Raw genomic sequence first — 23858 nt, 5'->3', positions numbered from 1 at the left:
TGGATACCAAATAGATCAGGTGGTAGACAGGCTACAGGAAGGCAGGTTTAGGAAAACAGAAAAACCACAACCGTTCCAAAGTTTGGAAGCATCATTCCCCCTCCTCTCGCTTTTAAACAGTTTTTCTCTCCTCATAAAAATACATTCCTGAGTATTAATAGCAAGTGACTAGAAAAATTACATGTGATTTCCTTTCTCAATTTAAAATTAAAAAAAAAAAAAAAGAGAGAGAAAAATCTGGGCTTCTGCTGTTTGCCTAGTTTTGAAGCCAGATTACCATTTTTGAATGGCTCTATAAAAGTTTTTTTTCCAGGCTTGGGGGTTCTCCAGCCCCAAGATCACCATTTGACCAGTGGAGAGAGCAGATGGTCAAAGTTAGATTGTGAAATCTGGGAGGTTGTGCATTGTCACAACACAAATAATCTGTGTGTGTCAGACTGAAAATCAGGACAATTGTAAAGAAATGCTTGATTAGATTAGGAACATGCAACTTCTTAGGATCTACAGCCACAACTTTTCCCACTTACTAATGTCATAATCTTGAAGCTTTAAAAGTTTGGTGGGTAACCACATTTTCTTCTAGGTAGGGGATGAGGAAATGGTTTCAAACATGCATGTCTTACAAAAAACACTCCCCAAAGGCCTGCTAACCACACTGTCCTTCATTCAGAAAATGCAACTCCTTTTTCAAATAAAGGAACATAAAGCTCTAGCAACATGCTCCCACCCAACAGTTTCCAACCAATTTTATTCTCTGCTTTAAAAGCCCTATTTCTTAGCAAATGTGGTTGCTCCAAGCACAGTGAAATGGAGATGTAATATTTGCTCATGATGGACAACACAGGTTGGTGCTCAAGCCTGAAAGCCAGAACTCAGGAGCCCATGCAGCTGTGCATTGGGATGCATCTAACAGCAAGCAGGGGATGCAGCTGGGGGCGATGGTTTGGTGTCAGAAGATGGCCCAACGCATTGCATATAACCAGGAGAGCAGGCACTACTGGCATGACAGCTGCAGTAATTCTAAACAAAAAACCCCCATATGTTTGCACATTGATTGGACACTCCCATGGCACTTCCAAACTTTTGAAGGAGACAGACAGCGTGATCACTAGACAGTGGGAATATCAGAACACGGTACGGGCTAGTGGCAGGCCCTTTGCAGGGTGTACTTACCACATGACTACCCAGCTGATACACAGGTTTTATCCAGGTTGGGACAAATCATACATGCCTAATGTAGTGTGTAATGTAATGCCTGCATCTGAGATTAGTTGGGACCAACACCTAGTATACCAATACCTACACTGGTAGATTATAACAACATTAAAAATGATCCAAACTTTGATCCCTGAAATACAGACAGTGAGTGCTTTTGCTTAGAACTGAAGTGTGTTAAGCCTGATGTCCCTCCTTTCTGTTCCAGCTGGCAGGGACATGAACTAACCAGGACCCTGACCATCAGTCAGATTATGAGAGCACCTGAGTGTGACCCAACGTGTTTGCATGTAGTCAGAAGGAAAACGTCTCAAACACAGGATAGAAATAAAGGTAGAAGGCTGAAAGGAAGAACAGATACAGAATAAGAACACCTGAACATCCAGTGGGGAGAGAAAGGAAAGTGGGAAGGTGAAGACAGACAAGGAGAAGTGATGCAAACACAAAAAAGAGAAAACAAAAGCAGAAAGCAACATAATACGATATGAAGATAAGGAGAACGGCACTGAAGATTAACCCAAACAATAAAATGGCTACAGGGAAAGAAAGGGAGGGGAAAAAAGGAAAAACCAGGATAGATGGCAGGGAAAACAATTTTAAAAGCTTTATGCAAAGTTTCTGATCAAAAATGAACAAATTTGGGCTTTTAAAATAAGCATTTAGTCAAGCCCTAGGGTTTGGCACAGAATAAATCTTGAAGTAAGATTTTATGACATCTATTTTAAAAAGCCTAATTAACTAGTCCACTTACTTTAAATGTAGCTGTATTTCCTAATTACTAAGGATAATTCAATTTCACTACTCCTTTGAAGACGTGCTGCCATTAGATGTGTCTTTTTTCTTCTACTGTTATTCCTATTGTTGCAACTGCTACTGTAGGACACAGAAAGTTTCCAGCTCTCTGAAACGGCTTTGCAAAACAGAAGTAGCAATCAAAGAAAAAAATTATGAAGAAATCACATTTAGGGCTCAAATTCTGAAAATTAGCCATCCTTTGTCCAGGCAAATGATTTGTCCCATCCTGTTTGGTGTATGCAGCCAGTCAGCACTAGCACAGTCCACAATGGTGATTACACAGTCTGACCACTCAGCTCACAGGACACTACTGGTGGCAGGAGAGTTGCTAATGCTCCCTCTCACCTCCACAGCTTAACAAAATGTAAGCTCACTGCCATCTCAGCTTTAAGGAATAATGGTTTCAGCACCCTACTAGTAATCTGAGAAAAACTGCTCTGAAGCCCCCTGCACACTTCAAAGAGCTTCCATTGGATTCATTTTTCCCAACTCCTTGTTGAGATTCAAGAAGCAAAAGCTGACAGCTATTTTATTAATACATGAAGGCTAGAAACACTGATCACCTAGTGTATAAACATATTTTGAAGGATACTAAATTAAAATGGATGGACTTCCACAATGCTGCTGCTTTCTGAGTGTCTCCAAGGGTTCCCTGCAGAGCAGCTGGACTTTCCACTTTGAGGCTGGTTGTCTGCTATGCACGTGGAGGGGGCTTTTTATGCTTTCCCAAAGACACTGAATAACCAGCCCTTGTAGCAGCTTTGGGGGACTGGTAAAAGCATACACCTACGTTCTTCCTAGTTTTCATTTCCCACAGACACTCTGCTGACAATCCTTGGAGAAAAAAAAAAAAAGCAGCCTGAATCACAAGTTAAACACCCCAAATCCTAAGCCCAACAAATAAAAGTCTCTTTCTTCACAGCCTGGCTGCTGTCATCTGATGTCTCTGGCAATAGGAGGTTATTTTACCATCAAAAAACTAGAAGTTCTGGTAAACATGAAATACAGCAGTTACTTACTGTGAATTCTCCAGTGACGGCATCAAATCCCACATGAATGGTGTGTTCAAAGTCTGAAGGAAGAGAGATCTCAGGACGTTCCTTCTCTTTCTTCTTGTTGGCTAGAGGCAAAATGTTAGCAAGCACTTATTTTCTGTACAGCTTTTCATTTAAAACTTTTAATAATCAGGTGTGCTCAAAACGGTGTTTTAAAAGTGGAAAACAAATCAATTAACAACCATCTAACTTGAGAAACAGATCCAGGTTAACATAACACCAACCTGTCAACCCCTGTTGGGGAAGGTCTAGAAGGTGTTATTTTATTTTGTTTTTCTTTCAGCCAATGTGACTGCTGCCAAAGCAAGCTGTTCATGAAGTAGTCTTCTTAGGCTATCTCTAACCAGCATGATTTCTATTTTCAGCTCTTTTTTTTCACTCAGTTTTCATATCTGGAAACTAGTTTGTTTGACTTTGTGGGTTCCTGCAGAAGTAAATCACACAGGCCACGCATGTGTATGTGTGTCTGTTCTCCAACATAGTTTGAATCCACTTCAAAATCAGCCAGATCAGAGAGGAAAGGTTCTTTTAGATACCCTTTTTTTTCCTACAGGTTCTGTGAAAACTAGCAGCTCATGCGGTGACTCCTCTTCCAACTAAAAGGCTGAAACAGCAGCTCTGTTTTAGAAAACACAGAATCTGCCCACCAACAGAATCCCATAAATGTCTTTGGAAAAGCTTCATTTGAGATCTCAATTAACTAAGACATATAATCATAAAATGCAGGCTTTATTAGTCTCCAGAATTCTTTTCTTTTTAAATCACTCCACCAGTATTCCCAGAGCGTGGAGTATCTTACTTAAGCAGGCGGACTTGGAAGTCAGTCAACCTGCATATGCTTCTCATCTCCCTCCCTCTTTACAACCTTTTGAAACTAATATCCCTTGTGGTCATCCTTCTCCTGCACGTCTGACTGCTGACAAACGTCACTTCAGCCCAGTTTTATTGACCCTGATAAAGAATGAGTGGAGTAAGGGCTGAGGGAAGCTGCCTTCACTTTCCTGCAGTGTTTTAATATGATGTTTGCCAGCTCCGTAGGTTCACCTAGGAGTCTCACCCAAGGCTGGATTCACTATGCACCAGCAGCCCTCCCAATCCAGGTCTGTCTTTGCTCAGCCAGTAGCTCCACAAGGCCTCTATTTGCATATTTCTTGTTCTACCTTACAGCCTCCTTTAGGTGAAAGATGCTCTGTTCTTTGTACTTACAGTCTATTTTGAATGCTTCTAATCCTTTCTCTGCATTGCTGCATTTATCCTCATTAAATAATTGTCATCCTTTGTCTGTGTTGCACACCCCTACACAATGTTCATTGATGAAATATTTTCATTTAGCATTCAGTAAAGATGGCAGCAATGCATCAAATACAAATGCAAAAGCTTTCTCCTTCTTTTATCACTAAGATGATGTTGTTTTATTTTCAGGACAGATGTTGGCAGTTAGAAGATGTCATCTGTGTGTAGATAACAAAACTGGCTTCTTCTACATCATCATTTGCAAGCAAATGCAGCGAAAATTAGATTTAAAGGATTATCAAATTCAGTTCAAAGCAGCAGTCAAACCTAGAACTGAAATAAGGGATTATATAAAACGTTCCCCCAAAAGCAGCACTTGTCCATTCTAGGACTCTCCTGCTGGAGGACAAGTGTTCCGGCTCATTCCCCAAGATCTGGCTCATTTGCTTCATGGACCTGTGCCTACCAGACTGTGATATAACACCTATGCTCCAAACACTGATACACTACAAATGAAATACGGAATTAAACATCTCTTTACTACACCCTCACCTCTCCCCAGACTAAAAACTCTGACATTTCTGTCTGGACCCCGCAAATCAAATCATTTCTATTTCACACAAGCTGGCAAAATGATATGAAAAGGCATGACTTCTTTGAAGCACCTGACTGACTGGATGCAAGGGGTTTGTACTGAACATTCCTACTTGATTTCCTTGTAAATGCCTCCTCACAATACACTCCTGCTGCACAGAGTTAGCCATGAAGGCCTCCACACCATCTCAGCACCTATGCCAGATTAAAATAGAAGGAAAGATCGTTCTGACTTCCACAGTCTGCATCACCATCATCATGTTAAAAGAGCAGTTGTTCGGGAGAAAAATGTGACTCAGCTAAGTGGCAGCTTTTCTCAGAGACAGAGGGAGGGTTTGACCTCATGCTTATGCCCTCCTGTTTGCTTGCCTCCTCTTCAACTCACTTTCTTTCCTCCATTCCCTCTCCTTTCCAATGCCAGTCACACTTGTCCCCCCATCCTTCTTCCTGCTCTGCTCCTCCAGTAGCCTTGTCCTTTTTTCTTCCTTCACTGATCTTTACTCTGCTGGGTTTTTCTCCTTCCCTCTTTTCTTCTTTTTCTGTACAGGAGGCGATCAGATGCCTAAAGGCCAGACTCTGCTCCACTCCGCAGCCAAATATAAAAGCAGCTTCAATGGAAGTTGCATTCACCCAGGAACTTAACATGGATGGGGGCCTCTGAAGGGGGCATCTGAGCTTTGCAGGTCGACTTCTCCCTGATTTCTTTAGGCTGAATGCTCTACAGTGCCTTCATGGAATCCCCAGTGCACAACACACAGAGTGAATTTATTTTACAGCAGTCACAGGTGGTTTAATGAAAGAGCAAGCCTGTATCAAACAACTGGAAGAACCAAGTCATTTCTGCTGAGGTAACACCTCGGCTGAATGAAGCACTACTGCTGTGACTCCACTGTGGCTCCCATCACCATGATTATTTCTGAGGCAGGAAGGCCAATTTCACAGCTTCAGCAGAACAGGTTCAGCTCCTTTTTCCACACAGATTGCCTGCAAGACACTGGAAACTTATTTCAGTTGTCTGCCTTGGCTTCCTGCCCTCAGGAATTGGGGGTACCTTAGCCCAGAGACGAGAGCAAGAGGAGCTATACAAGAACACAAGGTCAGGTGCTATGGGGAGCGGCAGGACACTACTGCCTAAATGGTTTATTTCAACTGTAGATGCACGGAAGGGCTCCACAGAGCCATCAATGGCTTGCCAAAACAAGGTTTTAAACACAAGCACTCAAACTGTAACTGAAAACGCTGCACTCCAGCAGGGGACGGACTGCAAAAGATTCCTGGTGCCCAGGCACAGCAGTCCTGGCACACACCACAGCCTTGGAGAGAACACACTGTACCATATCCATCCTCACATCCCTCCTGTCTGGTGAGCAAATGAAAGGCAACAAAGTTCCTGCAGGTTCAGACAGAATAACCCTGCCATGGCGTTTTCTTCACATTCTATTTACTTGCACCAGTGATGAACTATGGATTTGACATTGTAATGCTGCAAAGCACTGCACTAGATGAGAGCAGATGTATCAATCACCTTCTGTTTTATAAGCAGGAGCCTCAAAAATGTGTCACAGAGTCTGTGAAGCACACACAGGCCCACTGATACCCTGACCCACAAACCAACCCTGCAGTGAAACTACCTCAAGGGACTTGGCCAGTCAAGCTAAACTTCCTCCATTTATTATTTCACCCAATAAAATTAAGCTATAAATCTTACCTGACTTTTCCTCATGGTCACATTTAAAATCATGACACTTGTATGTTCCCTAAGATTGCTCTGACTGGTAGTTAATTACATTTTTAATGTCACTGATCATTTCCAGGAGGGGTTGTTTCTGGGTCTCCCCTTTTCTGCATGCACTTCACACAGCATCTCCTACTTAAGAAATGCTTCCTTGGAGAGGGATAATACCATCCTGCTAGCACTTAGGGGAAGAAGTGACCCAAGTCTTTCTAGGAGTTAAGCAAGCCTGGAGAGACTTTCATTTTGGCCTTTAAAAAGAATCAATTGAAAAATAATTTTGTTCCCAGAAGGAGACATCTGGGGGAACAATCTGCAGAGTGAACTGGCCAGGTCTGCCTGAGAAATGGGCCCATCCAGTTTCAGCCTTCCCATCAGAGAAGTCATCAGGATTGCCCACGGCTGAGGGGAGGAATGGGACTTCCAGTGTGCCTTTTACTGCCTGTGAGGAGTTTTGAATGCCAGACTGTCTCCAGCTGCTCCACACAACCTCATGAAGCTTCATGAATGAGGCAGCCAAGCAGCACAGGTAAGCTGGAGCTCCAAGGGAATGACTGCAGTTCCATAGTTCTGAGCTCTCTTTGGAGGGAGACCGATGCACACTGAAGACAGAATCACCCTTGAAATCCAGCTGGACTTCATGCTGTTGACCACAACCTCTTAGCCCAGCATTTCAGCCAGTTTTCAGTCTACCTCACTGTACACTTATTTATACTGTACTTCATCAATCTGTCTGTGAGGATACTGTGGGAAGCTCTGCTGAACACCTTACTAAAGCAGAAGTAACAACCACCGCTCCCCCTTCACCACAAAGCCTGACACCTCAAGGTAAAAGGCCGTCAGTATAGTTCGGCATGAATTCCCCTTCACAAATCCACACTGACTATTCCTGACCACATTCTTATCCTTCATTTGCATGGAAATGGTTTCCAGGAGGATTTTCTCTACCACCTTCCCAAGAACCAAGGTGAAACTGGCTGGCTTGCACTGCCCCAGATCCTTCTTCTTAAAGACAGATGTGACATTTGCTTTGTTTCCATCATCAGGAACATCCCCCAGTGACCCCAGCCTTCCAAAAACAATCAAGAGTGGCCTTGCAGTGACATCAGCCTTGCAGGTGTAGCCCATCAGTTCCCATAGCACTAGAAATAAAGAAGATCCCTTCCCTCAAACCTGTAAATATGCTAACTCAAAACACACTCCTGTCCACAAATCCATTTCAAAGAATGTGACTGAAATGCAACTTAAATGCTGTTTGCTGCATGTTTAAAAGATTCTCTTGCTGATCCACACCTAGCAGGTTTTAAACCAAGCCATTCTGTGTCCACTTTCACTGCAAAAGGAACAAGCAAGAAGAGCCTTGTTCCTGTTCCTGGAATATAAGTGCATTAAAAAACCCCAGCATCAGGCATATTGCCCTCTCACTTCTGCAAGTGTATTGTCACAAGTACACAACCTCATCTCTGTATTTACTGCTAATGTAAAGCAGAATCCAAAGAAAAGGATTTCCCAGCTTAACTATAAAGTTATTTTTAAAAGGCAAGTTGCACAATGTGTGCACATTTTAGTGTCTTCCATAGACAAGAAAGTAACTGACTGAACACCTCCTCCTCTTTTGAAATGTGTTTCTAGCATAATTGGAACAGAAGACTTTGGTACCATGGCCTGCACTGAAACAGCAAAAAAACAGTGGCAGAAAACAAACACGAAAACCAGTAACAACCAGAAAGCCCAGAGAAGGAGCCACCCATCCACACTGCTGATACTTTACTTTTATCCCCTCCTCCTGGAAAGATGGAGCGCAGCCTGGCTTTCTTGTTCTTCTCTTCAGGGGCCATGGGAAGCGGTTTTGAGCTGTGGTTTAGTGCTGAAGAATCGCGATTGTTGCTGTTCATTCTCAATGGTGGAGCTGGAGGTTTCTCTTCAATATCCAGACTATCGGACATCTTCAGCAGCCCTCACAGCCTCCTGCAAAGCACAACACAAAACATGCCTGTCAAGTGACGATGCCAAGGCTGGTGGCCTGGGCAGGAAAGACGGCAGGAAAAGCTTTCTGAGTGCATAAGAAAATCTCTCTGTTAGAAGTTTGTTCTGAATAAGGTTGCTGCTGGTTGCTGTAAATAAATTCAGCAGCCAATTCCTAAAAACCAATGTATTACTGTTAAAATACAGATTTCTTTATCCCTGTTACAGGTTTTTGAAGTTTTTATTTACAACTATTTCCCCATAGTTGTTTACAATCCAAATTTTCCTCTAAAACAGACTTCCAAAGTAAAAGTTAAATGATTTACTGAAACTAGCTTGCATGGTAGTCAACCATTTTTTATGATGTAAGAAAAAAGGTGCTTGTTAAGGGGATATGGGTAGGAAGCAACACTTCATAAAATTAACTGGTTTAAGACCCAAAAATAGAGTACAATTTCAGACAGATCAGAAGTAATGTGGGCTATACTGCATCTTTTTAAAGGTTATAATTCTACAGGCACCTTGTCTTCCATCCCCTAAAATCAATCTTGCTCCTTTTACAGAAGGCACATGCATATCACTGTGAATGTGTTCTGGATCTCTCCTCGTGCTGGTTCACAGGTAACACAAGCTATTGAATTCATCAGCTACTCTCTTAAATTTAAAGGGAAGCAGCTTGTTTTTCAGCTATGGAAGCTGTAGGGTTTTTTTCAGAATATCAGCCAAACATGGTGACTGTCACACAACGAGAGGTCCTGAAGCTCCAGTGGTAACAGCAGCGCTGCTTGTCCTTTGGTCAGGTAAAGCCGCCATGGTTGGGGGTTTTCGGAGTTTCATGGTTGGTCTTGGGTTGCTTTGGTTTTTTTATTAGAATGGAGATTAACATTTTCAACAGTCACATTTATTTTGATATAACTGTAATTTTGCCAGATTTATGGCTGGTACATTAATAGGAGATAATGAAATCCACATTGCCTTAACTGACATTATCTTACAAGTTAAAGTTAAATTATCAACTGAAACATTTAGAGATGCTCACTTTAGACTTTTTCATGACGTGAGTGTTTTAGCCTTTGTTCCCATTTTCAAATTACCACACATAAAACGGTAACTTTTTAAAATTACTTGACTTACATATTTAATTTCATCTAAATTAAATCCCAAAACGCCAGTTTTGAGATTCAAAGCATCAGTCCAGTGAAAAGAAAAATAAATGAAATATACCATCACATCTCTAGTTTGCATCCGTCCCCAAACATCTGGATCTCCATGGGATCCCACAGACCCATCCCAAGGTCACACAGCTGAAAACCCCAGCAACAGCTGGTCCCAGTCCTCTCCCTAGTACAGACAGCATGGAACAAGGATCCTGGAGATCCTGATTCACAAACACACACTTGAAGCTGCTACTGACCCCACAGCTGCTCACCTCCATCAGGGGAGCAGTTTGAATGAGCATCTTCCCAGCTGCCGTCAACTGGTTTGTGCTAAATTAGTGACCTGAACTTTTCCAGCATCTTTTCCCTGCAGCAAATTAGGAAGAGCTCTAACAATTGCTCTGCTGGCAGTTCATTGTTCACTGTGGTGGTGCAATATTTTTATTGTATTTTGTATGTTCTTTGTACCCTAATGGTTCGTCCCTACCTTCCCCACTTCTATTCCCAGTTGATCTGTCCCAGATCCAAGCCGCTCCCCCGGTGCTCCCAAAAAAGGTTATCCCCTTCCCTTGTTCAGGCACCTTCCCTATCAATCACCCAAACCCCTCCCTGAGTTCTGGATTGTTGCGTGTCTGTCACCCAAGCCCGCCCTAATTACCCTTATGTGGTCCCCGTCAATCCCCCGAGACCCTGCCCCCTCAGATACCTCCCCTCTTGGAAATCCCCGAAACCTCGACGTCCCATTGGGGCATGTGACCCCTCTCCCTCCACCCACCAAGACCATTGGACCAGATGTGAGTCCTTCCATCCAGCGTCCCTCCCTCCTGATCCGCCTATTGGTCCCTAGTTGGGTTACTCCCCTTGTTCAACCTCCCTTTATAAGGTGTAGGAACACTGCAACTGTTGCTTGCTCACCGTGGATCCCCTTCAATAAAGTTGGATTACGTCCCAGTGGCAAACCTCCCTGGTACTTTTTATCTTTCCCTGGGTCGAGGGCTGCTGACTGCCACGTGCCTGGGGCCTTCGCTCCCCTGGGCAGAGCAGAGGCTTCAGAGGAGCAGCCTTAAAGCTCCGTGCCTCCAGCTGCTCCCCACTCCTGCCGCACACTGCTGGAGCTGGCCTGGGCAGTGGACAGCAGCGGTCACTGCGGCAGTTCACCATCCAAAGAGGATGTCTACTCATAGGCTCACGCTGTGTGAACTGCCAGGCTTCCTCTACGCCATGGGTTTGCTCACCTCCACCTGTAACTGCAGGTAACACTGGACCACAGGAAGCCAGTGACCAGGTGTCATTCTCTAGAGCTTTCCCTTCAGGCCTAAAAGCATGGGAAAGATCACACACTTGTAACTAATGGAGTCATGTATTGGAGGCAGCTGTTAGAGAGAAAGATGTGTTTGTCATTTTGACCACACCACTTGGAAAAGCAAAAGTGATCCTTCAGAGAAAAACACGGTCCCCAGCATGTGTCTGGTTCCCAAGAGACGGCTCTGCCCACAGAGCCCCACCGTCCAGGTAAAGACGTGCTCTGGTAATGGAGGAACACAGCTCACCCTCCTGCAGAAGCACATACACAGGCAGTAACATGCTATGTATCACCCAGGAACAGCTGTAATTGTGGCCAGACTACAGCTTGTGCCAGTTTAGTTTTCACGTACAGTCTAGCCTACTTACCTAGAGAACTAAATGCTTTTGTAGATTGAGGTCTAACAGTTCATATTGCTAATCTTTGTGATTTCCATCCTGAAATGCAGAAGATTTTCTAATAAGGAAGGTGGGGGGGGGGGAGGGGGGAGGGTAGCCAGTAATGAAAACCACTATAAGGTAACAGGGAGATCCACACATGCTGTGTTCGTTATCCTGGTGAAGGGAAAGCCCATGATGCCCAGGTTTCTCTGCAGAGTTCCCAGCTTATGAAGCCCAGCAGAGACATCTGGACACAGCTCCCTGTTCCTCCAGCAATTCTCAAAGACCAGGAGCTTATGCAACAGAGGCTTTTATTTTCTGTTTAACTCACCTACAAATAGTTTTCCAGTGCCAAATACAGCCTTTACTCCCAGGATGGTCAGCGTGAAGCTGACCACAGGAGCACCAATGCCCTTTTCCAGCTTGTTATCAAAAGCAAGGCAGTTATTCTGAGAAGTCCATTATAGGCCACAGTTTCAGTTATCCTTCAGAATGGGACAACTGTATCTGTCACTGCATCTATTTGTAAACAATGCCAGTCTGCTGAAATAGGTCCTCCCATGGGATTTCATCCCACAAAGAATACTATTAACAGTTTCTGGCCCAATTTGCCTATGATGTAATTATTTCCAAGATTTTGAAAGGAACACTATATTTTGTTCAGAGCTGTTTCAGGCTCAGTTTCAAGAACTGACAAAGCTCTTTTATTCACTTGTAAACCAGAAAAGAAAAGAAAAAAAAAGAAGAAGGGGAAAGATAGCCTAGAAGGTTTAAGGGTTGACACTAACTTTCTAAAGCTGGTATAAATCAAGACTAAAGCAAACCACAAGGCAATACACACCAAGAGACTTAAAATTTATGGTTTTACTGATCAGAGGAATCTATTTGCTCTTCCATTCATTTTAATTTAGAGATTTTCCATGTACCACTGCATCACGACAAAAGAACATTCACTATCACCTAAGACTTCATATTTTAAGTGTTTTATACTGATTTACTCCAACCCAAACTTAGAGAAAATCTGTAAAGAATGGAGGGCCAATAAGACGTATTCAGCTGAGGAATCTCTCAGGTTTACATTGTAGAGAAATGTCAACAGCAGATAACTCAAGTTATACTCTCTATTCTGGGTGCAGGTTTTCCTGTCATAATAACAAGTCCTCAGTCCTGCTAGTCTAGTTCTGCATAGGGCAACTCCTTCAAAACCCCCTTTCTGTCTACTGGAAATTATTATGGAGTATCCATATATTCAGTCCACTGAATTCCGGTGTTCTTTCTCTTCTTTAGGCTTTTTCTTCATTGTTAGGGGGTTTTGGGGTGTGACTTTTTGGTAGGTTTGTGCTGGTTTGCTTTGGTTGGTTTGTAGGCTGAAACAACACAGCTACCACAGCACTTGACCATATGCCACTGAGGCCATGAGAGCCATCCAGGTGGTCAGCAGGGACAGCTTCTGGAGAGGCCAGCTGGTGCTCACCGAGAGAATGGAGTACACAATCAACAGGACTTTCCTCATCTCAGTCCTCAAGGACCCCATTCGTGCAACCAAGGCAGTGCTGGTAACCCTTTTAAAAGAAATTTGTAAGATAATCACACTTGTGCAACAAAGAGGGCAGGTGACCAACATCTACCTACTTCCAGAGAAAATTCTTGTCACTGCCCATTGGCTTTAAGGAAGCATTTAAAGAGACAGACTATTGTACCAAAATACAACAGTGTACTTCAGTGTGTTAGCTAGAGCTTTCCCAGCCAAGTGGCAAAAGCTAAAATTAAATTCTCAGCCAGGTCAGTTGCTTCTACATAACTATTACAGGGTTATAGAAGATGATCCAACATCCCTTTCCTTCCTCCTCACATCTTCCAATCACCAGTTTTGTTAAGTGAGAAGACGAACACTGACTTTAAATATATGGCATTCATCTTCTCTGTGACTCAATTCCCCCTTTGCAAAAGCCTGTCTTGTAATATTTTTGCATCTAGTTCTTGCCAAGCTAGGGAGGAGAGGAAGGAAGATATCTGAAGCACCCAAATGTTTTCAAAACAGCATATACACACAAAAGATTTGTTCTATTCAGTTCAAGTTCAGAGCAGAATCTCATGCTGGGCCTTGATCTCAGCAAGCTCTTCACCTCTGTGTATCTGGGGAACACTGTGGATAGATCTTAAATGTTAGCCCTGCTATTTCAAAGTCTGCAGCATTCAGACATGACTGCTTCCAATTAAAACTCACAAATAGTATCCTGTTTGCAGAGACACTGGTGTTCATTTTCAAAGCCTCAGAGATACTATTGCAGCTTGTGATGCAGCAAAACTGTCTCCAAGATCCCTTGACTGGAAGGAACCATGCCAATTCTCAGGCAGTAGCTTTACAAATGTAACTCGAAGATCCAAGGCTCACTCTTTGTTTATAAACATACTTCCTGCAAAAAGATATTTATTACTTAGTTGTATGGGCCAAATTTTGCTCCCAGTGACACTCATCCATTTCAAAAAAATCAATGGTGATGTAACTGAGAAGGATTCTCTCCAGATATTGAGTACTGAGACACTCTATTAAGGTATTACAGAGTACTTCCCAGCCTAGTTCAGACCTGTATCTGTTCTTCTGCATCTGCATGTTTACTTGCAGTTTTCTTACAGCTCCGTTAAAGAGCAGACGGTGAGCTGGACAGAACAGATACAGTCATGATTTCACTACTCTTGTGAAAGATGTTTACTGTCTTTTCTGCAAAATTTAAAATTACAATACCGAGGCCTTTTTGATAAAAAATGGGCCATATTCAGCATCAGCTGAAGCAGAGACAACTCTGTCTGGGTACTCAGGGTCTATAACACCCCCTGGGCAGTCTGTGCTCAGTTGCTTCCACCCTCGGGTGCCTGAAGACCTTGGGCAGGTGTGTGGGGCTGGCTCTGCAGGCAGGGCAGACACAGCCGGAGCGCTGTCTGGAGTGAAGACATCTTTCCTAGGACCTCCCTCACACACATGTGTTGCAAAACAACCACTGCATCCCTTCTTTATACAACCCTGAAGAAAATGCTGCATTCACACAGACTACAGAAGGAATTACAACCCTAGAAACAAGAAGAACGCTTCCCTTTCATACTGCCTTTCATACAACTGTCTCAAAGCACAATACCAACATTTGCCAATTAAACTTCCCCATTCCCCTCACAGCCAGGTAAACATGCTCTGAGCTGAACAAATTATTCAAACCAAGTAATTTCTTTGCTGAATGTACTCTCTGTCCCTGTTTGCAAACACCCTGTAAGCAGCTTATGATTTCCTCCAATATATTCATTTATTCAGAAGTTATCCTCTGTACTTGCTACAAGTAACTTTTGGCCTCTGAACTAGCTGTTCATAAGAAGCTCTCTGTGTGGAGGGGATATTTTGAATTCAGGTTGTATCCAAGTAAAACTACCTTGGTCACAAGTACTTGGAATGGAAACACCCATTCTGAGATGGGATCAACAAACTTCTGTTAGGAATTGCAGCAGTAAGAGTTTTACATAGGGACTTACTAATATTGGTTTAAAGTTCCATCTTGACAGTGCACTTGCAGCAATAATGAATACAGAATGTCAATGAATACAAAAGGTACATTCATGCAGTAGCTGTAAATTTAACAGTTTTGACTAAACATTTCTTCAAATTTAAATTATTATGTCCTTTGTCTGGACCTTGAACCACCCAGTTAAATTGCTAAGAGCTGGGAATGGACTGAAACAGTGGAGCTTGTCACAACTGATGGAAATAACCTGAAAATATATTTTCCCCCTTGCTTAATTAGCATTCGACAGCATGTCTCAGTTCATGGCTTTCAAGGATCCATCTCCCCTCTTCAAACACATAACCTACCTATCCACATATCTAACTACATTTCTTTCCTCAACTCTTCAACTCTTTCTCTGCAAACTGCCAATGCAACCACAGGCAGCACTTTACAAAATGCATCTGGCTTTCATCTCCCAACACCCCTCAGCCCACCCGCTTTACACGCCTCTTCCCACACGGTGAAACTGCTGCTCCTCAGACTCCCAGCACTCCGTACCTGCTCCCACTACAAAGGTTTCATGGCTCCTCACACAGGTTCACTTTTCCAAATGCAAAGAATATTGGGACTTGTCCAGGTTTTCTCACTTTCCCCTTCTGTACAAAGCTGTGGCTGTTCAGGCTGTGGCCCCAAAAAAGCAAAACATGGAATTACTTTTGCATAGTAAAGCCAGCAATGTTTAAAGTTAAGTGTATACTTAAGGGCTGTGCTTAACCAGTGCTTAATGTGAGATAACATGAACAAGGATGCTGAGGCTTCAGCATAGCTGCAGGACACTGTGAAAGAAAAACCAGAGTTCCTCTCCGCCCCACTGGAGAACACCCTATTAGCCCAACGTATTTTCTTTGTGGGTGTTTTTTGATCACATCAAAACAAAAGCAATCCATTCAAACTGTGCTCCTGCTGGGATCCTGGCCACTTACTAAACCACTTGAGCTTTGGGACGGTTACATGACCTGGGAGGGGAAGATGTGTGTGTACAGAGGGTGTGGGGCAGGGAAACAGCTTTCCCCATTAAACCTTGTCCAGGCATTCAGTAATTACACCTCAGCACAGCACAGGAAGGAAAGGAAGTACATTCCTACAGGTTACATGAAGTGAACACCTCGCAACATTGCAGCACCAGAAGGTGAAATGGTGACTATTTTAAAATAAAAATTGACTTTACTTCATATAACAAAGGTATGGACATACCCTGATGATGTAGAAAAGCCAGCTGGATCACAAGGATACTTCTGCCACCCAGAGAGAGCAAGGGGAGAGCTTCCACCCTCCTGACTACCTTGGGAAGAGCCACCAGCACCTCCACCCACTCATACCCAAACTCAGACAGCTACATGGGTATTTTTGTCATGTGTTTTTGAATCATGGTTTGAAACAAAAAGGTTGTGCTCTAAGCTACTAAATCTGGAGACATGCCAAGACTGACAGAGCAATGGACAGTCCAGAAGCAGCTAAAGGAGAAAAAAGTGAAGGATACCACAGCCCTTTTTTTTTCCTTTTTCCTTTTACTGTAATGGGAAACACGTCTCTGGGATAGATAACAAACTATGAAAAAGTACCTAGAAAAGGCTTTTATATGCAAAAGGAAAACAAAAAAACCCCCACTCCCTGTTTGCTTTTTATTTACACAGCTGAAGGGCTCCACAAAGCTGGAAAAGATGTCTCAAAATCAACCGTGCCTCTCAAATATCCCGCATTCCACAGGATTGCATCCCTTGCCCTTGTCTACACATGAAAGAGGCTGTGTGAAATGACATGTGGATTTAAACCATTGCAGATAGACTGAAATAATTCTCCATATGGACCTTATTATTCCTAGTTCAGAGCTTAGGCCTAAGATTCACTTTTGCTCTCTAGGAGGACTCAAATGTAAACAAAGGAAAGCTAATTAATGGAGACACCAGCATTGTGACTGCCACAATAAAAATTTCATTACCTTAATTCAGATTAAAACCAGCCAAGAAAAACAGTTTGAGTTCTAATCTGAGTTAGCAACTTTGGAGTTAATCCTGTAGCACTGTCCAAGATCAGGAATGAGATGCCAGCCCTTACTGCAGGCTACTGACAGTTAAAATGGACTCCAACCCAGCTGACGGGCAGCAATCCCTCACTACAGGAAGGCTTTGTAACAAGTTGCTGGATCTTTGGCAGGTTCAAGCTGAACACTTGTGGTTTACTTAGCTGACCAGTCAAAGCCCCAAAGTGGTCCAGAAAACCCAAATCTGGGCCTGCTCCTGGAACAGTTAAGAGTGCAATTGCACCTTGAATTATTGATCTGCCAGGGTTAGAACAATACTCATATTAATATGGTGGGAAGCAGACTCTTGTTGCATTCAAAGATCCCAACTGTTGCAACTCAGCACAAAAATTTCACCCCTTCTCTCATCTTCTCTGGTAAAGGCAGCTGAAGGTGAATCTACATTAGCCTAGTAAGGTAGCAGGCTACTCCACATGCTCCACCCATATGTGAGAAATGCCCAGGAAAAGTCTTGCTGTGGTATTGCATCAATGCAAACGTCTTCTTTTATGCATCCTGCGTGTCCCTTTCTGTAGAAGATACAAAGCTCCCTTACACCGATGTATCTGGAACCACGTAAGGGCCATGTCATCACTTCATGCTGTCAGGAACACTGCTTTCTTCTGTCAACACAGATTCACAACGTGCAGGTTGAACTGCCAGTTCTTCTGCTGGCCTTTGACAGCTTGCCAGTCTCTCTACCATGTTCTCCTACCTCCTATCTGCTCTTCCCCACTTTCCCACCTCTCCAGCGTGCATCCATTTGAGTGTAGGGCTTGTCTCCAAATTCCATGCACAAGACCACACGGTGGGTTCTGTCTACACTCTCAGCAGAGCAACATTTACCCACCAAACTCACTGAACCATCTTAAAATGGACCCAGAGCATCCCAAGGCAGACACCTGAGGTTCTGATGGACTTGGAGCATCCCAAGGCAGTCACCTCATGTCCTATTCACACAGCCTGTCCTGTTGCAGCACAGGAAAGGCTGACAAACAAACCAGCAGCACTACAAACCACCAGCACAGGAGCTTGAATTTGGCCACTCTCAAGCAGAGTTTTGATCCACATCTACACCCAGGCTAAAAACCAGCAAACAGGGCAAAGCAGTCACAGGGTTTGGCAGATGTAAACTTGCTCCCATCACTATTCTCTCTCTTACCTTGTAAATGGTATCAAAGGAAGCCTCTTCTTGCTTGGACTTCCATAATAAAAATTAGATAAATAAAAAAGTCCTCGAGTTCATATTTTTGGGCACCCGAAACTCCTACTGAACTCTAGCTGGTGCACTAAGGCTGCTTTTAATAAACCATTTGGCATCTTGCCTTTATGTTTTTCATTTTGTTTACATTAAAAAATCCCAAACCAACATTTGGAAGAAGAAGGAAGGGTAAAAAAGAATAAAGGACCAGTTTTCCTGGTTTCTCTGCAGGTGTTGCTGCTTTCTCTGCTTTTCAACAGTTTATTCTCTGCTTGACACACTCACAGAAGGTGTGCCATGATAAACATGACCCGCTGAACCCCAGCCTAGCACCACTCCAGCCCACACTAAGAGTGCTCACCAGAGAAACAGCCATGGCCCTTTTCCCTGAATGGTCCCCACAGGCAGGCCAAGAGTTGGTTTTGCCTCAAGACATGTGCAGCTCTCCAGGAATGCAGCAAGAGGGAAGGAACCCCGTCCTGACTACTGACAACTACATGGGTTGATAAATCACTGGCCCATGGCTCAGTAGACACATGCAGGCCAAGCCAACAACAATCACCACAGAACTCTGGAAGAGACAAGGAAGCAGCAATAAAACGCAGTAATTGAAACTTACAGACAGTTGCCATTTCTAGCACCTTCCAGTCACCTTTTAGCTCATTTTGCCTTTGCAATCCTTAGCTGAGAAACTTGCTGTAATAAACAACATTAAACCCCTGTGTCAGAGGATGAATCTGACATGTAAATGACTTAAGGCCACCCCAGGACTGCCAGGGAGAGTTGGGAGACAAACCACACTGCAAGAAGCAAAAATAAAGAACAGGGAGTCCTCTGGATATAGCTACTGGGGCTGGATAAAGACCACTAATAAAGAGAGCATGGGATGGACTTGAAACCTCCAAATCCCATAAGCAAGAGACAGAGAGACCAACACCACATGAGAAGATTTGCTGTACCAATCTTCTCAAGGCCTTATGGTATGTTTGGAAGGACACAGCTCCTACCTCCGAGGAAGGAAAGGGCAAAGCCCAGGCTGCCACATGCCTTTCACCTGGGAGGTGAATATGGTCCAGATGCTGCATCACCTCTTTAGGGCACTAGGGCAGGAAGGCATCATATCCCCATTTACTTCCTCAGGGACAATGTTTTGCCTTTTATTCTTTGCCAGGCCTTTTATTTACAGCTGACTAACTTCATATATCTAATATTCACCTGCTACGTTAGTGATCTTATAGTGTGTAATGGCCTGTCTACCTTGGGGGTATCATGGATCTGGAGCAGGCAGAGGGGGGAAATGGAGCAGTTGCTGCATGCACTTATTTATTTCTAGTTGCCAGCAAGACCTTGGCTTCAGAGCAGCAGGATGGGAAGATTAGGAGAACAAATGTACAAATGCTATTCTTAAATAGGTCAGGGAAGAAATGACACCTATGTGCTGAAAGCAAGACAAGATCCACACACAAAATCTGTTGTTTTCTCAGCTACCACAATGGTATGATATTTTTAAACTGCTTGAACAGGGATTCAGCATTTAACACTTCATTGCTCAAAAAATAATATTCTGCTCCAGACTAGTGGAGCAGTGGAGATTCCTTCTTGCCTGACTTCTCATTACAACAGGAAAACAGTTCACCGTCCTCTTATGACCTAAATGAAAAAATAAAGGTTTTTGGGGATCTACTCACAATTCCTCTGCATTTGTCCACAGCCTCCTGCATAGAGTCTGCAACCATCAAGGTAAGGACACTGAGCTTGGAATGGGACAAAAAGCCCCCAAAGGTGGTGGCATCCAGAACACCCTGGCCTCAGTGGGAAAATATGGGAAAATACTTGAGCAAGCAGGGACTGTTCTGGTTTTGGAAATTGCACATGCTACAAATCCTGGTTAGAGCAACTGCCAGGTATTCACACTTCTGGGATTCATTCCTGTTTCTTGCAAATTTTTGCTAGGACAAACCACTGAACTTCTCCATACAAGCACAGATGCCTTGTCTGCAGAACGTGGGAGCACTTTTGCAAGTCACTGGTGCAAAAGGACACAAAGTTTTTTAAATAAGTAGACAAGAGCCAAGACATTTCTGTTCCCAACACATCAGGGTACTTTCATCTCAAGATCACTGTCCAAAATGTGTGGAGCCATCTGCAACAGCTCCTGTAAAAGTGAACTGCCTTCATTGTTCAGTAAGTTCTTCTAAAGCAGCCTTAGATCCTACTGCAAATCCCTACAAAAGTACCAACTCCCAGAGCAGCAGCTGACACTAATGCAATCTTGTATCAGGTCAAAGAAGGCACCAAAAATAAGAAACCATCAAAATGCACAGAAACAAGTAAACAAAACAGGAAGGAAAGAGGAAAGAGGACAACAACAGGACCCAAAATAGATTTCTTGTTCCACACACACATCAAATTTATGGCATAAAAGCTTTGCAAAGAAACTTGTTCTTAAAACAGTCCATCAACATTTACTCTGCTGCTGGGTGAAGTCTACTACTCTCTGACACCCCTACTTCCTATTTACAACTTCAGGCTTTAAAGAAAACTGAAGTACATTAATTGAGGATTTTATGAGGCACAAAATGATAGCTGCATTGTTATATATTCTATGAGAAAAGCAGGCTGAGAAATGGGGAGGACATCAGAGAAGCAGCACCCAAGGAGAGAAGGTGCCCAAGAAAATTTTAACAGCTTCTCTGCCTGTCTTTATTCCTCAGTCAATACAAAAAAAGGGCCAAGGGTCTGGAGGTGCACTGCTCGCCCAGGCATAGATCCCAGGAGGGACACACAGCCTGCTGAGCCTGTGTGAGGGCACTGACACAGCCAGCGAGGAGCAGTCGAGCTGCAGTGACCGTGCCTGAGCTGTGTCTGACACAGCACCGAGGCACAGATGGCTCGTGACCCTCCAGCTTGGCGAGCACACGCAGGATGAGAGGTCTCCATGCTTGCTTCATATAGAACCACACCTGGAACCTTCAACAGGGCTGTACCCCAGTGTGTCCCACTCCCAGTATGGACAAACTCCAGCTGATTTTTGGAACTGTAAAGAACATTTCCACAAGCACAGAGACAGCAGCAAATCTGCTGCTCCTCAGCAACAACTGCCACCTCAAATGGGTACCTGGCTACAAGATATCCACGTCCACAGTGAACAGCACAGGCTCGTTCCCTTCCAGACCCCATTCCAGAAGTAACAGTAGAAGCAATGGGAAGATGGGATACACTGCCAGCCTCCAGGCTCACAGCACCCTCAGCTCTGCCTCAGTACAGACCAGTGCCTGGAGCTGGTCTTCACCAGGGGTAAGGAGCAGGGATCTGCCTCTTGTTTTGTTTCCTTGCAGAACATATTGATAGGCAGAGCCATGTGCTGAGGGTACAAGCATGGGACACCTGCCACAGACTTCACAAATACCCTCAGACAAGTTACTCACTGTGTTTTCTTTCTGGTTCTGTGAGGAACTTGGCTCTCTCATTTGCTGTTAATGTAGATAAGAGGTTGCTTCTATTTTGCCACATCTATCAGACTTTAAAGAACCTAATAAAGAGCCAGGTTAGTTTCAGAAACCCGACAGCAATCATGTTGTTAGTCAGCACACAGTACATGCAATACACTGTAAACAACCTGGATAGCAAGTGAAGAAGAGAAAAAGAACAAGAAAATACCTCCAACAAGCTGAGAAAACAGGAAGTACTGGGGGGATACCAAACCTCTGGAAATGCTAGATTGCTAGGGACAACGGGTCAACAGAAGTAAGAACATAGCCTTTACACTGATGAGGAGGAAAAGACAAGAAAACTGGAGGTAAAATAATTTTACTAAGTGGCAGAAAATGATCAGAAATGAGCAAGACGCTGTTGCCAGGGTCAGTATCTAAAAAAAAACCCAACCCAGAACAGCTGATATATTGTCTGATCTCAGACAAAATGAGCCTGTCTAAAGGTACTATTGTTTAGGCAAAATCATGAAGCAAAGATTAACTATTCTGGTTACAGAGCTGTGCGTCACCATGCCTGCGTGTGACTGAAGGGATAGCAGAGGTCCCAGACATACACTGTTCTAGATAAGATGGGAGCCTGACCTGGCTCTAGGGAAATGCCCCCAAACAGCATGGCCACCTGGACCATCAGGGAGTGTGGGAGAGTGACAGACCGTGAAAGCACTTGCACTGAGTAAGAATGTGGTTAAAGAAACCCAGGGCACATGGAGAGGCTGCCTGAAAATCCAGGCTCTGTAGTCCAGAGCACAGTACAGAGAGATACGCAAAAAGAGCAAGGTTCAGCTCAAAGCAATGGGGTAAACACACACAGGAAACAGAATGCCTTCACAACACAGTTTCTCCAGAACATGAACAAGAGTGAATGCAGTGTCTGAGGATGATCCTGTGGAAAGAAGGATCTCTGCAGTAAAACCTCAGCAGACTCTCAATAGTCAGGCTCTGCACAAGAAGCTGCCAGCCATTCTACAGCTACGTTTGCTGCCCTGCCATTAAATCAAAGATGAATCTGATTCCAGCTGGATTGTAGAGCCAGCTGCAATGATAAGAGGCAATCTTACATGGGAGAAATGCCACCAAATGCTGAAGACGTAGAATAAAAACAGTGTTCTGAGATCAGTGGGCAAATACAAGCTGTTGATAAAAAAAAACCCTTCACAAAATCAGAGGTATTATCACTTTAGCTTCACAGAAGCTGACAGACAGAACCATCCATTGCTTGGCAGCAGGACCATGCAAACATGAAATGATAAACACATGTGATAAAGAAATATTATCATTTTTGTAGAAACTTATGTCCCTGCAAGGCCTTAAAAAAAGAGGGTTTGATTAAAAAACTGTAACAGAAAAGGAAGACCACAGAATACACGAAACCAATTAAAAGCCACACTAAATTACAGGCCACAAAAGCTAACCATGATCTAAGAATCATCGAGTGAACCTATTCCCAGCGAGATTAATTCCTGGCCCTGCATTTACCTTTGAGGCCTTTAAAGAAATTCTTGGAGCCAAAGATGCGATAAGCACCTTGAGCTGCAGCAGCTCTGCAGACTCTCAAGTCTGGGAACATCTGAGGCCATCAGCACACACTGCAGCGCTCAGGGCCAAGCACCTTCATCCTGGGGGTTTCTCTACAGCAGCAGAGAGGGTGGGGTCAGGGTCACCGCAGGGATGCGGCCAGACACGGGTCCTACCCCAGCCGAAGGGCCGCTCATCATCCTGCTGCCTCTCCTACGCAGGGCAAGGCTGGAGGCAGCCACAGCCAGGAGCTGGGGACAGCACAGCCCCACGGCCTCTTCCTGAGCTGGAGACCTACATCAGCCCTTGTCCCTTCAGCCACTCAAAAGAGGTTGGTGTACAGGAAGTTGCTCTGTTACTGGCTTAATTTTGTCAGCTTCTCCCTAATTTACAGCCTTAGGCAGATGCCTGCTTTTCCCTGCTCAGCCCTGAGGTACCAAAGTCCTACACAACAGCTCACAGCAACCCAACATGCCTCAGCAGCAAACCTAAGAAGAGCAAGTGAGGAAAGCCAGTGTCCCATTCCATTTACCAGCTGATGCATTACTACCCACAAAGTAGTGCTCAGACAGAAAAGGAGCCATCAGCTACACTCCCTGGAATGTGACATGTCCATGCACACCTCACTAGTCACCAGCACTGTCTGCG

At 43.9% G+C, this 23858-nt stretch overlaps 1 protein-coding gene across 11 annotated transcripts in view; it reads right to left on the bottom strand.

The window, feature by feature from the left end:
• LOC121665181 (serine/threonine-protein kinase PAK 3) overlaps window positions 1-23858 on the bottom strand; it is a 132184-nt gene that overhangs the window by 29391 nt on the left and 78935 nt on the right. For 10 of the 11 annotated variants that reach the window (XM_042029177.1, XM_042029127.1, XM_042029146.1 and 7 more), the window contains 2 exons: window positions 8396-8592; window positions 3030-3130 (listed from right to left, as the gene is read on the bottom strand). In XM_042029177.1, coding sequence (XP_041885111.1) covers window positions 3030-3130; window positions 8396-8570 — 276 coding nt within the window. In that variant the 5' untranslated portion in view covers window positions 8571-8592. Of the gene's footprint in view, window positions 1-3029; window positions 3131-8395; window positions 8593-15478; window positions 15568-23858 lie in introns of those variants that run through there. The other variant, XM_042029185.1, reaches the window with a different exon arrangement.

Source organism: Corvus kubaryi, unplaced genomic scaffold (genome assembly GCF_017639235.1).
Source record: "Corvus kubaryi isolate FWS band 111438036 unplaced genomic scaffold, C.kubaryi_AGA036_p1.0 130, whole genome shotgun sequence".
Lineage (NCBI taxonomy): Eukaryota > Metazoa > Chordata > Aves > Passeriformes > Corvidae > Corvus > Corvus kubaryi.
Note: the sequence above shows the minus strand (reverse complement) of the source record. Positions and strands in the feature narration are given on the sequence as shown.